The 16569-nt window shown below is 34.7% G+C and overlaps 2 protein-coding genes across 2 annotated transcripts; one reads left to right on the plus strand and one right to left on the minus strand.

Moving 5' to 3' along the window:
• Positions 1–3147: 3147 nt before the first annotated feature.
• On the minus strand, positions 3148–5984 carry LOC143627567 (mitochondrial uncoupling protein 3-like). Its single transcript, XM_077097354.1, has 2 exons — positions 5643–5984; positions 3148–3804 (listed from the first exon to the last, which is right to left on the minus strand). The coding sequence occupies exons 1-2, from the start codon at positions 5982–5984 to the stop codon at positions 3277–3279; spliced, it is 870 nt and encodes a 289-aa protein (XP_076953469.1). The 3' UTR covers positions 3148–3276.
• Positions 5985–7308: 1324 nt separating this feature from the next.
• Positions 7309–13524, plus strand: LOC143627632 (anaphase-promoting complex subunit 2-like). Its single transcript, XM_077097413.1, has 15 exons — positions 7309–7721; positions 8689–8778; positions 8878–9109; positions 9568–9806; positions 9882–10195; positions 10669–11082; positions 11354–11555; positions 11643–11757; positions 11829–11917; positions 11983–12102; positions 12190–12278; positions 12373–12454; positions 12732–12908; positions 12986–13054; positions 13139–13524. Exons 1-15 carry the CDS (start codon positions 7482–7484, stop codon positions 13259–13261), a joined length of 2595 nt encoding a protein of 864 aa, XP_076953528.1. The 5' UTR covers positions 7309–7481; the 3' UTR covers positions 13262–13524.
• Positions 13525–16569: the final 3045 nt, after the last annotated feature.

The following is a 16569-nucleotide window of genomic DNA, read 5'->3' on the forward strand; positions in this document are numbered from 1 at the left end:
CTCTCTATCTAACACAAAACAAAACATTAAAAATATGTTAAAAATTTTTAACTGTTTTAAGTACAATACACTGTACCAAACAAACGCTTAAATCCAACATAAAAATCAACTTACTATTGGACATTGTGAAAGAAAGTATTTGCGACATTGACCTGTAAATATAAATCACAATCAGTGTTTAAATAGTAGGTGTAGGAACAAATAAATTCAATCAATCATGCCAATATATTGTCTTACAGAGAACGCATACTACGTGTACAGGTTGAAACAAATACATCACTCCTAAATATTATATTACTACTATTAAATACTAGGAGTGTTCACGGTTTGGTTCGAAACCGTGAAACCGCCTAAACCGCTCATCGGTTTAGTTTTACGGTTGGTTTTTTGTCTTAACTTTCAGCTGGTTGGTTTCAAAATATTAAAACCGCAATGAACGATTTGGTTTACGCTTTATACTGAAAACCAACCGTGCAAAACCGGACCGGGTCGTATAATTTGGATATATATATTTTTTAAGTATTATATAGTATGAATGTACGATTATATTATTACATAAAATTCAATTAAAGTAGTTGCTGCATATTGAAATTAAAATACAGTAAATAAAAAAGACGTGCTAACAACAATATTTCAATTTGGCTTTCTGCAATTTTTTTTTACAAATTTGGGTTATGTTTGTTTGTTGACAACATTGTTAGTTTATCAAGTTTGTGTTTAGTAGGTTAAGTTCTGCAAATTCTTGAAAGATGTACTTGCATGTTCTATCTTTTCTGCGGACATTTTATATAAAAGATTAAAAGCGCAACAAGTCAAACCGTGAAACCAAACTGTTAACGATTTGATTTGGTTCGGTTTAAAAGGTCTACGGTGTGGTTTTGGTTTACAATATTAAAAAAAAAAGAAACCGGACCGTGAACATCCCTAATAAATATAAACAAAAAAAACCAAATGAATAGACTCTGTAAAATAAACTAAATCATAACATCCTACGTAGACCATTACTCAACTACAAAGCATACACAACACTTATTTATATCAAAAATAGAGACTCAGGCAGCTACATTAGTGCCTAGTACTCAATTATTAATAGCTATTCAATCTAACAAGATGTGTACCCTTTGTCAGTTTATACTAACTACACTAACAACAAGATGTTTTGAAAACGAAAATACACACACATGAAAAAAAAATGAAATAATACAGAAGCATCAACTAAACGAAATCCACAACAAATATTACTTACTACACATGCATGAACCTACTCTAATGAATGATTTCACTTTGTATTCTATCAAACACCTACTCTAATGAAAGATTTCACTTTGTATTCTATCAAAAATAACTCTTGGGAACCCCAACATAAATATACCAAAGGTTTAGGTGTATGGCAATATGATGAACTATAAGTAAATTAGATCAATGTGTATGCATTATTTACTTTATATGCTACTTTGGCAAAAAAAAAAAAATAACACAATTTCTCCAACATACCTTTAATTTCTTGTGTAGGGTTCGGTCACTATAGCATATGACCCCCAATTAACCTTCAAAACCTAGTTTTGTACACAACAAAGATGATCGATTGCTTGTTATGAACACCCAAATGTCAAATTAAACCTCTCGATTTGGCATATCAATTTCTTATGGGAAGAGGATTTCACGACTAGTAATTATGTCAAGCAGTTTTGAAGTAAAAGGAGGGATTAATGTTCCATATGTTACTTAATGTAAGCTACACCATATTGACGTTTTTGCCCTTTTAGGCAAATAGATCTGTTCAAATTCTCACACTATTTACAAAAATGCCATCGTGTAACATAAACCATTGATTTATGTAATGAATGATTGAGATTTACTTCTCGCATGATCCATCCCATATATATATATATATGTGGCTAAGTTGGGCTACAAAACCACTACACCCCTAAAAAACGTCAATTTGTTGACGTAGCGCTACGTCTCGAAAATCAAACCCCCCCACACACCCACACACACAAAATTTTGTACGCCTCTACTACACATAGTATAATGGAGACATAGTAAAGGATGATATAGCTCATTCGGACTACCATTTTTAATTTAATTCTTTTTTACTCCTTGAATAATTTGAGTATACTTAAATTAACTCATTTACTAATTTAAGATTACAATTTGTCAGTCCTAGTCAATTTTTTTTTTTAATATTGATATGTAATTATTTTCTCGCATAAGTAGGTATGGCTATAACAGAGGCTATAATATTTCCTCTAACCAAAGCAAAGCATTGGCCTACAATATAAATATTGAGATAAAAATATACCTAAACAAAAGTTGTGTGGCTCAAATGGTAAGTTGTTGGTTGGTGGCTTATATTTTCATACCCATGGTTGTGAAATTTATGGTCTATTGTTGTTTAGGTATATTTGCTAGACCCCTTTACTCTAGTTGTATTACTACTTTTCTTAACTTGATGGTCCAATTCATAAAGAAACATGTCAATAATATGATCAAGTTTTGTAAAACTATGAATATATAATGTTATATAAAATGCATGAGTTATTGGTATTTACCAATAGTAATGCTAGCATATTATTTTTAAGGTATTTTTCAAGTAATCGCGCAGAATGATAGATTTTGAAGGTTGATAGTTCAATGATAGATAGTTAGAATATAAACTAACAAGACCTCACAGCTAAACGTTTATGCTTTCAAAACCTTGTACGAGTTATTATCATTTATAGAACGATAACTTTCATTAATTACAACAATCTAGCAAGACGCTAGAGCCACCAACAACAAACAACATTAAAAGGAAAAACAACACCAATCTTTCCAACATAGTATTCTTAATCCAAAGAAAACCTGAAGACTTGGTATTTTTCCAACTTTATAAACCATAAAGCTTTTACCTTGTATTAGTTAAATAAAGTCTTTTTCAAATTACCATTTTGTAAAACAATGGCTTTTACCCCTGTATTAATTCAATAATGTTTTCAAGTTCATAAGGTGTTAAAACTTTTTAATTATTCTGCTACATAAATGTTATACATAAAATAACTATTGATCACCCAGCTAGGCCTAAAACCATGGTGTGACACCTATATAAAGTTGTAACTATGCTTAAATATTACTATTATATAAAACAAATATGATTATTCAAATGTTTAGAAGAAACTAATTCATGAAGAAAAAAATATAATGTTACACATGAAATAAACTAAACTGGATGAACTTAAATGCCCTCATTTAACCCGTTAACCGGTCCAATATTGGGCCGGGCTCAAAAAGCCCGTTTTAAAAGGAAGGAAGCCCAACAATCAACCTAAACTTTTCATAAGAAACCCAAAACACAAACTGCCAAGGCCCGAGCCGAGCCCAAGTAGGAAAAAACCCTTTCCACAAAGCTCTAAACCCTTCAAATCTAATAGTTTTCACCAAACAATCATAACTACTTGTATACCCATTACCCACCTGGTTCATCATTCGCGTCTTAACCACGTCAGCCGGGCAGCTTATGGTTGTAGCCGTGAGGCCCGACATCATAGAGGCTAAAGTGTGCGCGTATATGTTGTCGTTAGCAATGCTACTATTAATAACAAAATGTTTTGCATGATCATAACAAGCTAATTCGCCCATGTTTACTAAAAATGCTCTTTGAATATTTGGAATAACACCCCTCCAAAGTCCTTTAAATACGTCGGTGTTGATGATTTTCGTTAGGGCGTCAATTGACCCGGTGTATCGTGGCCGGAGCCCTTGGCTAACCATCCGCCCATCGGCTTGCATCCTGACTTTTACCAGATCAGCAGGGCTAGCCACTACCTGCACTATTAAAACCAAGTATTGACTAATTTTGACCCAAATGTACAATTTCAATTAGGAGTGCAAACGGGCCAAGATGAGCCCGAGCTTGACAAGGCTCGAGCTCGTGTATTATTTATTAACATTTTTAATTATTCTTATATATTTCGAGAAACCTTAAACGAGCCAAAGCTCGAGTCGAGCTCGTGGGCAGCACTTAAACGAGCCAAAGCTAGAGTCGAGCTCGTGAGCAGCACCTTAAATGAGCCCAAGCACGTCTCGAGCTCGGTAGTGTAGTGTGAAATTAATGCATAGAAGTCCAAAAGAGCTAGAATTTAAAAAAACACACAAAGATCTTTAAGACTCGACGAACCTAAACAATCTTCCCATATCAATCCGATCTCAAACAACTCGGCTCGTTTGCACCCCTAATTTCAACACTTATTATAAACCCTAAATCCTAAATTTGGTACAAATTCACAAACTAAACAATTTCCTCCCAAAACAAGTTAAATCAATCCATCTTCTGTGTATGAATTCGCATGTTTTCTCATCCAAACAACTTAACTCACCAAAATTCATAAGAACTTATAAGAATTTAATAAATCCATAACTCAAATTATTTAGCTCAAATGTATACTAATTAATTAGTCACTAATTATAAAAAAAATATATAATTCAAGCCCAATTCATTATTTTGATCTAACTTTTTTCCCGACCCAAAATTTTCAAGCTTAGATGACAACCCAAAAAACCCAAAACCGACTCAAACCAAATCATGCACGCCCAAATTTCAACAGCAGGGTTTGCAATTTCATCACATTTTATAAACCCTAAATCCTAAATTCAGTACAAATTAAACAACTTTCTCCAAAAACAAGTTGAAGTAATCCATCTTCTGTGCTAAGCAGTTAATGCAGAAAAATATCAGATATAAAATCAGTAATTTTTATATCATGTAAAATCCATATATATATAGCAAATTAGCAATGTAACACTAATAATTCAGTATACTCTCCTCCTACCATTTAAAAAATTATCCTTTTGCAACTTGCAAAACACTAACAATCGTAGCAAGTTGGAACCGATCAAGACTTAAAACACTAATATCGTGAATATCGGTGATATATCAATATATCATCATCATCGTACTCAGTATATCCCACAAATAGCAAAGCTATGGTAAGGTCTGAGGAGGGTAAGATGTAGACAGCTTTACCTCTACCCTTTAGGAATAGAGATGCTGCTTCCGTTGAGACCCCCGGCTGGATAGTAGTTTTGTATCAAGCCTTGGACATAAGGCGCATAACACTCAACCATCGGGACTCCGCCGATTGGTGCATGCACCCTTGTCTTTCGGCTATCAACGTCACCACATGATGCATGATTAACCTTCCGCCACTTTAACGTTAATTTCACGAGATTAGTAAAATTACGTCAAAATTAGTGTAATTTCACTTTTGCCCACCCGAGGGTTCACACATATATACATTATATACACACACCGCAAGCAGGGCGAAATATGGGTGATATATCAGTCTCTCTACTATCAGTCAATATTGTTGTTCAAAAAGCTTGTGGCTTGAAGCTCGGGCTTGTGTCTCTCGCTCGAAAGCTTGATAAAAGCTCGAATACTACCTAAAAAAACTTGATTTGAAACAACCCGAGTTGAGTTGGCTCATTTTTGTAACCGAGCCAAACTCGTTCCAAGCTCGGCTCATTGACTCGATCTTAGGTTCGTTTAACTTCAAAATCGAGCTAGAGCCTATCTAAGCTGCCCCGTTTAATTTCAAGCTCATATGGACTGCATAGCTTCTGTGTACTAATTATGGTTTTAAATTTGAACTTATTAAAATTACCTGAGCAATAACACCGGAAACACCTCCAATTAGCGCCTTAATTGGCAAATCAATAGACCCATTATCAGATTGAATAAAAACGTGACGTAACTGTTCGTAGCCAACGGTTCGAATGGGCGTATAGAAGAGGTGTCTGATAAAGAGGCCAGTGACGCCTTGTTTACGGATAATATCGGATGCCACGTGGAAGGCAGAGACTGGACGATTGGTTGAGTGTAATTGGAGTCTAGTTTTGATGATATCGATCGGGAAAGTGGTGGTTTCAGCCACCATGGCAGAGAGTGACGCTAGACCGATCTTATTGATGGTTGTGGGCTGTGGTTCGGGTTGGTCGTGAGCCATGGATCTCATCGATCACTCACGGACTCCGGTTACAACAACAGTCTTGAAGTTAGGACAGGGATGTAGTAAACGAGGAGAGTCACGGACTCGACCTTCGAGTAGCTCGGTTCGCTTATTTTAACGAGCTATATTAACATTAAGTCGAGCTTGGGTTCGGCTTGTAAAAAGCTCATGGTTCGTCGGTTTTTCTATAAAAAGATTTGTTAATTCAAAATAATAAAAAAATAATGTAAAATTTATAAACTAAAAAATATAATGTTATATGTATTATTTTTGTTTGCTTGGTTTATTATTATTATTATTATTATTATTATTATTATTATTATTGTATTGTATTATGTATATTGAGCTAAATCGACATTGGCTTGGGAATGGTTGTGGGTCGCGACAACTCGCATCCATAACTAACACGTTTTACTAATTGATAAATTTTAAACATGTATTTAAGTTATATGAGTGTCTATATTATTACGGGAGTTTACTAATTTATATTTTGGGTTTACTATCGTTAACGTAAGAAATCTAACTAATACCGACAGAATTCCTGTTGCTGCAATGTCGTAGGTTTTAGTACCTGGTTACTTTAACATTAATATTAAAATTTAGATGTGTGTTTAGTGAACCAATCAAGCAAAACACTAGCCAAGCCAACCTTGGCTCGGGCTCGAGTCATATACAAATCAAGATGGATCGACTTGTTTACAAACGGGCTTTTTTTCAAGCATTTTTCATGGAAACTACAAACTTCTTCAACAATTCTAATTTAGGGGCGTGCAGGTAGCATAAATCGATCAAATCATGCAAGTGAAACACAGGTTCAACAATTGGGTTGATCTAAGATTCAAATCTTTATGCTTAATGTTCGATCCGAGTTAGATCTCAAGACCAACCATCTAAATCAAATTAGGTGTTTAACTTTTATTATTTAGAGACAGGATTCAGCCATTTTTGTTTGTCGTTAATCAAAACCATACCGCTGAAATGACCAGTGATATCCAATTCAACCAGTTTAATTTTTCATTCACTAAAACGATATTCAACTGCTCGGCCCAAAACTACTATATCATACACAAATTAGGAGCTTCACAAGACCACCAAGTTAGCAGTTGTTGAAAACGAGGCATTCCATGGAATTATAATTAGGCATTTGAGATAATATGAAATATTAAAGTCTGGTCTAAGCATATATAGCTAGTTTGATCGAATTTGTGTAATTTAGTTTTATATAATTTCTTCTCTTTGTGAAGATAACTCGTGAGTGTTCGGTTGTTTATAAAAGTTTATAGTTCTAACAAAACATGTCAATGTTAACCCAAACCCGATTTCATAATACTTGAATACTAAAATGGCGGCAAAAACCTAGGGTTCTATATTCTTGACATCCTTCATCTACTACTTCAAATTAATATCCTTCAAACTCCAATTCACACACTAATTGATCCTCACTGCTGTTAACATTAAACCCAGGTTTTTAATTTGATCAAAATCCGCCACAAAATGCCTGTAGACGCGATATCATCAATGTGCAATTTGGGGGTTTTGGATTCGGTTAATAAAGCTTCGATCTTTGAGATGTTAGAGAACTGGAACAGCTTCTGTTTGGTTACGGAAACGATTGTTAATGGCGATGGTGTTAATTTATCGGATTATTATTCCAAGTTTCAGTTGGACGTGTGTGGGTTGTGCAAGAATAGGCTTCGGTCGTTGGTTGAAGAACAGTTTGTGATATCGTTACAGGTATGTTTTAGTTTATTAGGTTGTAATATAGTTTAGTTTACAGTTGTGTGAATGGTTGGACTGGCAAATGGGTCGGGTCGGGTGGGTTTTGGTCATGGGTTGGAACGGGTTTGGGTCGGAATGGGTTGATTTGAAAAGGGGTTGTTTTGGTTCGGGTCGGGACAGGTCGATTACAAAAGGTTAATTTTGGTTCGGGTCGATTCAAAAAGGTTATTTTGGTTTGGGTTGGAACGGGTCGATTCAAAACAGTTATTTTGGTTTGGGTCGGAACAGTAGATTCAAAACGGCTATTTTGGTTTGGGTCGGAACGGTAGATTTAAAATGGCTATTTTGGTTTGGGTCGGAACGGTCTATTCAAAACGGTTATTTTGGTTTGAGTCGGAACGGGTCGATTCAAAACGGCTATTTTGGTTTGGGTTGGAGCAGGTCGATTCAAAACGGTTATTTTGGTTTGGGCTGGAACGGGTCGATGAAAAAAGGTTAATTTTGGTTCGGGTCGGGACAGGTCGATTCAAAAAGGTTAATTTGGTTCGGGTCGGAACGGGTCCATTAGAAATGGTTATTTTGGTTTGGGTCGGAAGAGGTCGATTAAAAAGGTCATTTTGGTTCGGGTCGGTATAGGTCGATTCAAAACAGTTACTTTGGTTTGGTTAGAACAGATCGACTAAAAAAGGTTATTTTGGTTCAGGCGATGACAGGTTTGGGTTGAAAGGGATTGGGTCATAACGGGTCTCGGGTCAAAATGGGTTGAGTTAAAAAATGTTTACTTTAAAAAAGAAAAAAAATTAAAACTTGGCATAGTGGTAATTCGATAGCGAAGCAAATACGTGTTCGTGTATGCTATATCACTGAGGCTTCCGTGTTTCCGTCTTTTAGTATGTTTAAGCATGTATTTGTTGGTTATATTGCTGCCACGTGTATTGAACTGGCACTCGTCTGAATCATTAATGTTGTTTGATGTAAGCAGGGCATGTTAGAGAAAAGCTATGCGCCGAAGTTTTGGAAGAATTTTGATGCTTATAAAAACATAACAGACTCGGTAGTTAATGACGAAAATGTATGATACGCATTTGGTTTTGTCTCAATTTGAAATTTCATAAAGTATTAATTTTTACTTGTAATTTAAAGTTATGTATTTGGTATATATTCTAAACAGATGGAAGAGGAGGCGGTGGAGTTAGTATTGTGCAAGGCTTTGGAAGAAATATCACGGGAAAATCAATACCAAGAAAAGTGTTTATCGATGTTGGTTAATGCTTTACTACTATGCCAAGAAAGTAATACATCAACAGACGGGTACTCTTTAGATATGGAGAAAATCTTCTTTTCTAAATATCGGTTCATTGTATCGTCTGTTCTTATGACCACCATGCCACGTCACTTTACTGGTAGGTGTTTCTGAAGACTTTATTACGCACTTTCTTGCTTTTTTTAACTTAACTTTATTGCATTCTATAAACACATTTGTTTTAACTTTAATCAACACACTTTGTCCATTATGTTTTTCTATAATAGTCAATTACGCAATTTGCATATAAAAGGTGACCAATTTTGATCAAATTTTTAAGCTTAAATCTTGAAATAAGGTTTTCATCAAGTTAACCGATTTTCAAGTGCCATGTCAGAAAATAAAGTCAACATAGTCAAACTTAGCGACACGTCAACCGCCACATCATCAATTACCGTTTATGAATTCTTTAAAAGATTGAACCTTTTGAAGATGAATTCAAATGGTTACCTTTTTATGCAATTTCTCTTTTTATTTGGCAATATCAATAATTAAAGACCATAATAACTTATACCGAGTTAGAATTTTGAATATTTATGATTTTTTAACATGTTTAAGAGATACTTCACTTGTATTTCAAAAGAAGATTAGAGGAATTAAGTACAATCATGGCGGGAGATTACGAAGACGATGATCAACCTAGAAACATGGATATTGATGGAACCTATGATCAAAACAAATCCTTGCTGAACAAGTTAGTTGGAAACATAGGAATGGTTGTTCATAACCTCAGAAATCTCGGATTCACATCTATGACCGAAGACGCATACGCATCCACAATATTCTTACTCTTAAAGGTGAACATTATGTGTTAAACTTATTAAATACTTATTTTTATTATAAGTTTTTTTTAGCTTACATTATCGTTACAGGCTAAAGTTTTTGATCTAGCTGGCGATGATTACCGAACGTCTGTTTTGGAATCTATTAAGGGATGGATACAGGCTGTACCGTTGCAGTTTTTACATGCACTTCTTGATTATCTTGGTGATTCAATGAGCAATCTCAGCCCTGAAATAGCTAAATCGCCCTTAGCATCGACTCCGTCATCTTGCTATCACAAAGCTGGTAAACCATCTGAAGGGATTATCAGATGGCAGTTAAGATTGGAGTATTTTGCTTATGAAACTTTACAAGATTTGAGAATCGCTAAACTGTTTGAGATCATCGTGGATTATCCGGACAGGTTAATTTTCCAGATATTGTTGTTACTTATTAGAGTTGAATATGGTGGTTTTATTTTCGTAACAATCAGCCCGCTAACCCCATCCAAAATTTCCGTTAACTTTTAATTAAAAAGACCAAAATACCCTTGGAATACTTGTGTTATTCCAAATAATAAAATCTTTGGGACCCACTTATTTATTTTTTTTTATTTTGTGATGTTTTAAATGGGCCCTAAAGATTTTATTATTATTTTTAAGTAACACAAACAGTCCAAGGGTATTGTTGGTATTTTAATAAAAAGTAAACAGAAAATTTGGATGAAGTTAGTGGGCCGGACAAGTGATATGAATATGAAACTATTGGACTAAAAAAGTCAAATTTAAACTTGGGTCAAATCACAGGGACTTAAATCGTATTTAACATTACTTATTAGTACTACAATAAGTTCAAAATTAAAGCTATAATAACAAATGTTTATAATTATGTCATCAGTGCTCCGGCGATAGAAGATTTGAAACAATGTCTCGAGTCCACCGGTCAACACTCGAAGCTTGTCAACTCGTTCATCTCCGCTCTGAGATACAGATTACTGACAGCCGGCGCGTCAACGAATGATATATTGCATCAATATGTTTCAACTATAAAGGCACTTAGAACAATAGACCCTGCAGGAGTGTTTCTAGAAGCTGTTGGTGAACCAATTCGGGAGTATTTAAGAGGAAGGAAAGATACCATTAAATGTATCGTGACCATGCTTACTGACGGTACAGGTGGCAATAATAGCGGCCCGGGAAACGGAGATAGTCTTCTGGAAGAGTTGAACCGAGATGAAGAAAATCAAGAAAGCAACAGTCTTGAAGATGATATTCATGGTGATGACAAGCAAACATGGATAGATATCCAACGGTAGTTATGAACTTATGATTAAACTTTAACCGAACTAACGATCAAACACGAAAAGGTTTTCTTGTTCGTGCTGTTAAGGAAATGAACTTCTTCATGTTTGTTTATTATTGTTTGTTAAATAAACGAACATAAACTAACTTCCAGCCGAACGGTTCACTGAATGTTTGGTTCGTTTACACTTTACAGGCCCAGGTTCGGGTCAAAATAGGTCTGTTGGGTTGACCCGAAACACCTTTGGTCAATTTAAAAAAAAAAATTTACACGTTTTCAGGTGGGAACCCGACCCGGTTGAGGCTGACCCGTTAAAGGGGAGTCGGTACAGAAGAAAAGTAGATGTACTCGGGATGATTGTTAGCATCCTCGGTTCAAAAGATCAGTTAATAAACGAGTATCGTGTTATGTTAGCTGAAAAGCTTCTTAACAAAACCGATTACGACATCGACACTGAAATACGGACGTTAGAGCTGCTTAAGGTAAGTGTTTTGCAAATAAATGTTATGACATTCGGTTATTGAATTATTAGCATCTAATTATGTTATAATTTTTATCATTACATTCAGATACATTTTGGTGAAAGCAGCATGCAGAAATGTGAAATCATGCTTAATGATTTAATTGATTCAAAACGAACAAACACGAATGTAAAAGCCACCATAAATAAATCATCTCAAACAGGTATATAATAAATTTAACATTATAATGCTAGTTATAACAAACACCTTTCTTAATACATCTTTTTTTTTTAGCGTTGTTCCCAATTTATACCGATAACGAGCTTTCATTTGATATTCTTGATGCTTCGATCATATCTTCAAATTTCTGGCCACCTATCCAGGTATGAGATTATGACTTATCACTTTATATATTTTTATTTACCTTTAATTAAATATAAAATTACAGGAAGAGGATGTGAAATTACCAGAGGCCGTTGACCAGCTTTTGACCGACTATGCTAAAAGATTTCACGAAATCAAAACTCCCCGTAAGCTTCTATGGAAGAAAAACCTTGGTACCGTGAAGGTCGGTCACATTTTATTTAACTTTATTTTCGATTCGTTTTTTTATCGTTATTACTTATTAAACGGAAACGTTTGACTCACGTGACAGTTGGAATTGGAATTTGGAGATAAGACTTTGCAGTTCACGGTCACTCCCGTACATGCTTTAATCATTATGCAATTTCAGGATCAAACAAGGTAAAGTCTTGATTTACACAAATTGTCCCTGTGATATGCGAAGTAAGGGTATTTTGGTCATTTCACACAACATATATTATATTTTTTGTTTCAGTTGGACCTCCAAGAATCTTGCAGCTGCTATTGGGGTCCCTGTGGACACACTTCAAAGACGGATAAACTTCTGGATAACGAAGGTTGGTTTTTATGAACATTTGTATGTTATTATATTAGTTACAAAAGAGAGACTATATACATCTCTATATATAATATTATAATCGAGTTGCATAAGAACTAACTAACTTACGTAGCAGAAAGCTAACAAAGTCAACCGTTTGGTCAACACTCGCTAATAGTAACTAACAAAGTCAAGGTTTGGTCAACACCAACTGATAGTATTTAACAAAGTCAACATTTGGTCAACACTAGCTAATAGTAACCAACAAACTTTATTAACTTCTTAATGTGATGTAGGGGATTGTTGCTGAGTCAGCAGGTGCTGACTCAACTGACCACACGTACACGCTAGTGGATGGCATGGCGGATGGTGGCAAAACCGTTAATAATGAGGCTTTGGGCGCAGACGATGAAGCTGAAACATCAGTGGCTTCAGTTGAAGATCAGCTAAGAAAAGAAATGACCGTGTTTGAGGTACATTTTTAATATATTAACGATATCAACTAAGCGGTATTTAACTCATTTAACACATGCTTCAACTTTTGGTACAGAAATATATCTTTGGAATGCTTAAAAATGTCGGTAGCGTGGGACTGGAGCGGATTCATAACAGTCTCAAGGTAACAAACGGTTTTTTGTTATTACTCAAGGGTATTTTCGTCATTTTGTTCAAATAAGATAATATTTTTGTTTTGTTGTTGCAGATATTTTGTGCAAATCCTCCCGTTTACGACAAATCAGTCCAACAACTTCAAAGCTTCTTGTCGGGCTTTGTTGCAGAGGAGAAGTTAGAGCTTAGAGACGGAACGTATTCCATAAAGAAGTAAAAGCGAATGATCGGAAATGCTTTATTTAAATTTGTCAATATTTATAACTTCATGTTGTTAATTTGGTTGAAAGATTAGAAACATGCAACTTTTCATGATTTATAGATGACTTTGATTAATGAAACTTAAATTTATGGTTATAATGAGTAAAGGTAAGATCTTGCTCATTGTTATGGATACAAACAAATGGAATCGTACTTTGTTGATTATATTGGAGATAATTTAATGCCACTCGCACACAGAGCTAGCTGGTTCTCCTGTGGCAGACCCACATTGAAAAAAAATCTCCATATAACAGAATTAGTGTTATTTATACGTTAAAATCCCGATCGCTTCTCGTAAAATTTTGGTTAATCTCCCTTATCCGCCTTTAATGAAAAAGATCTTGGGTTCGTTAATTGAGGTCTAACTATAAAGGAAAGGTTTATTAATTGTTATTTATTTGTTGTCTAAAAGTTATTTTAATTGCAGTGAACTGCGGTTTTCGTTTCTATGGTTTGCCCAAATCTACGGTTTTATTTCAATAGTTTCAAATTTGCGATTTTCGTTCATGTGGTATCATTTCACTTGCAATTAAACCCGAATTCATTAACCCCGTTAAGTCTGATCGTTAAACCCGTTAGTGTGTCCCTCATGTGAGGGGCATTTTTGTCCATTTTCTTCCCAAATAAACCCCAGTTGTAATTCGCAAGCCCCCCCCCCCCCCCCCCTTTTCACGTGAGGGGCTTGGGTGTATCTGAGAAAGAAAGAACAAAATTGCCACTCACGTGATGAGTACACTGATGGATTTAACGACCAGACTTAACGGAGTTAATGAATTCGGTTTTAATTGCAGTTGAAATGAAACCACATGGACGAAAATCTTAAATTTAAAACTATTGGACAAAAACCGCAGATTTGAACAAAGCAATTTACACTTTTAATTGTTAGTTTTACCTTTTAACTTTATCATATATCTAAACTTATTATTAAGTCTATTTCTCTCTTATCTTTAGTGGAATGATTTAAGGAAATAGTTCATTTTTTGTATTCATTTTAATGAGGGATAGAAATAATATCTTATGCTAATTAAGACAAATATCAATCATGATTTTTATTCTAGATGCAAGAAAAGGTGCATGAGTTGTATGGATATTTTGGTTCTTCTTGATGTTATATATAAAAGATGGTGATGAACTTATCCTCCACTTCTATTATTTCTGTTCAATTATTTGTAAGTTATACACATTTTTAAACTCAATTGGCCATGTCTATGTCAATCATTTTACAAATTTTTCACATTCCCTTTTTAAGAAGGGTTTTTTAGAATCATTAGTTAATATGAATATGTTTATATCAAACAAAACAAATAACTATAGAACGTCAAACTCCGTCACTCACTACTTTTGTTCATCGTAAGACTAGAACTTTCAATCACTTAATGAGGAAGTCTACTAGACTAGGAGTTCTTTGGTATAAACAACTTGATATGCTATTTATAAGTTTGCATGCCCAATCTTCTTAAAACCATTTTCGATCGGCCTGTCATAATGAAATCACCTACACATTTGGTTTGGTTGAGTATTCTATTGTCGTGCTTACTTGGATCGGTTGGTTATGATGCTAACTGGTTCAATAGGCGAGAAACATCAAGTGATTGGCTCAAATTTTATAAGAAAAATCAAACTTTTTATTTTTCATTTGAAAATCTTATTTACCAATTCATTTACTACTTTGTACATCATAAATTTTCAGACTCTTGTAATTTCATGTAAAATTATAAAATAGTTTCACTTAAATAAATGTTTATATACTAAATTGTTTATGCCGTTATCTCGTTTTTAAAATGGTCTGAATAATAAACCAGTAAAACAGTTGGTTCGATAGCTGATCTCTTACAAAAATCTAATGTCTTTATATAGATACTGTGCAATTAGCCTTCAAAATATATGTTCTGGAGTGTATTCATGGAAGAAAAAACAAAAAAAAACAAAAACATTACTTTCAAAAACTTTTATAATTTGGCATCTTTGCATATTATAGATAAAATGATAACTCAAAAGTTGTGGCCATTTGCATTGATCATATAGGATAAAGTTTACATATTCATTGAACATGTACTTCACATCTCTTTTTCTCATGTTATCTAATCTTTTGTAGATGTAGACTGGAAAACAACACCAAGTGTCAATCATGAAATACTATCTTATTTACATAGGAGATTAACAAAAACAGATAAATTAATAACAATACTTTTAACAAATCGAATGACACGTAATTATGTAGTTCGATTATAAAAAAAGACTAGAGCTGGCACACCCGACTAATAATATTGACCCATAACTCCATAAGTCACGTCTACCGTGATCCATGTATGAAGTTTTACCTAAGCTTGGTTTTTTCCATGAGATTTCACCAAAACATTAATATTTTCCATCTTCACCAATGAATTTTTTCTCAGTGAAAGTTCTCTAATTTATGGTTATTAAAATTATTAACTTTTTCGTTCTCTCCGAAAATAGTTATCATATGTGATTTAACTAGGATAAAATTGTAACTATATTTAATCCGTTACAGCATGGGTAAGTCTCGACTGTTATTAATTAAAACATTTTTTTACAAATGATTTTCTTAGATCCTCCAACAAGATTTATTCTAATGTAGAAACCATTTGTTTTAAGTATTAAGCTAATCATGTGTGGTTATTAATTAGTGGTTAAATTAAGGTCGTATTGTCTTAATCAACTTGCCATGTGAAGAAACACTAGGCGACCCTGGCAGATTACGGATAATCTTAGGGTTAAGTAGATGTTTCCCACGAGGGTTAGGTCCGGCAAAGATGGTTATTTTTCTTGACCTGCAAAACAGACACCGTGAGCTCGTCACTGAGAAGGGGGGGTTCCTCCTTGTGACCACCCTCCGGCGTGAGAATCAGACTAGATTGCTCTGAATATAGGTGTATATTGAGAGAAATAGCTAGAGGATAAGATAAGATGATATGAGATGATGATACCGTTCCAAGGTGTTGGAGTATTTATAGCCGAAGGTAGGTTTCCAAGCAGGTACGGCCAGCTGTATAATATTCCTTTTCCACTAACTACGGGCTATGTACGTGCCACGATGGGAGTTGGTGGGTAGGCAGCGACTGATAGTGACATTTTGTACTGGAGCGTGCTCCTCCTCGTACTATTGTCGATGAGCTGTCACCCTGTGATTGATTCATGGGCTGCTTTGGTCAGATCTTGTCTATTTTGTCCATACCTTGGCAGGTATAGTACAAAAGATCTTCTAGAAGCGTACGGACTGGCTCATTTGGGCGGGAATATTCC

This window comes from Bidens hawaiensis, unplaced genomic scaffold (genome assembly GCF_021521415.1).
Source record: "Bidens hawaiensis isolate Kalapana, Puna unplaced genomic scaffold, B.hawaiensis_p1.1 tig00004685_1, whole genome shotgun sequence".
NCBI classification, from domain to species: Eukaryota; Viridiplantae; Streptophyta; class Magnoliopsida; order Asterales; family Asteraceae; genus Bidens; species Bidens hawaiensis.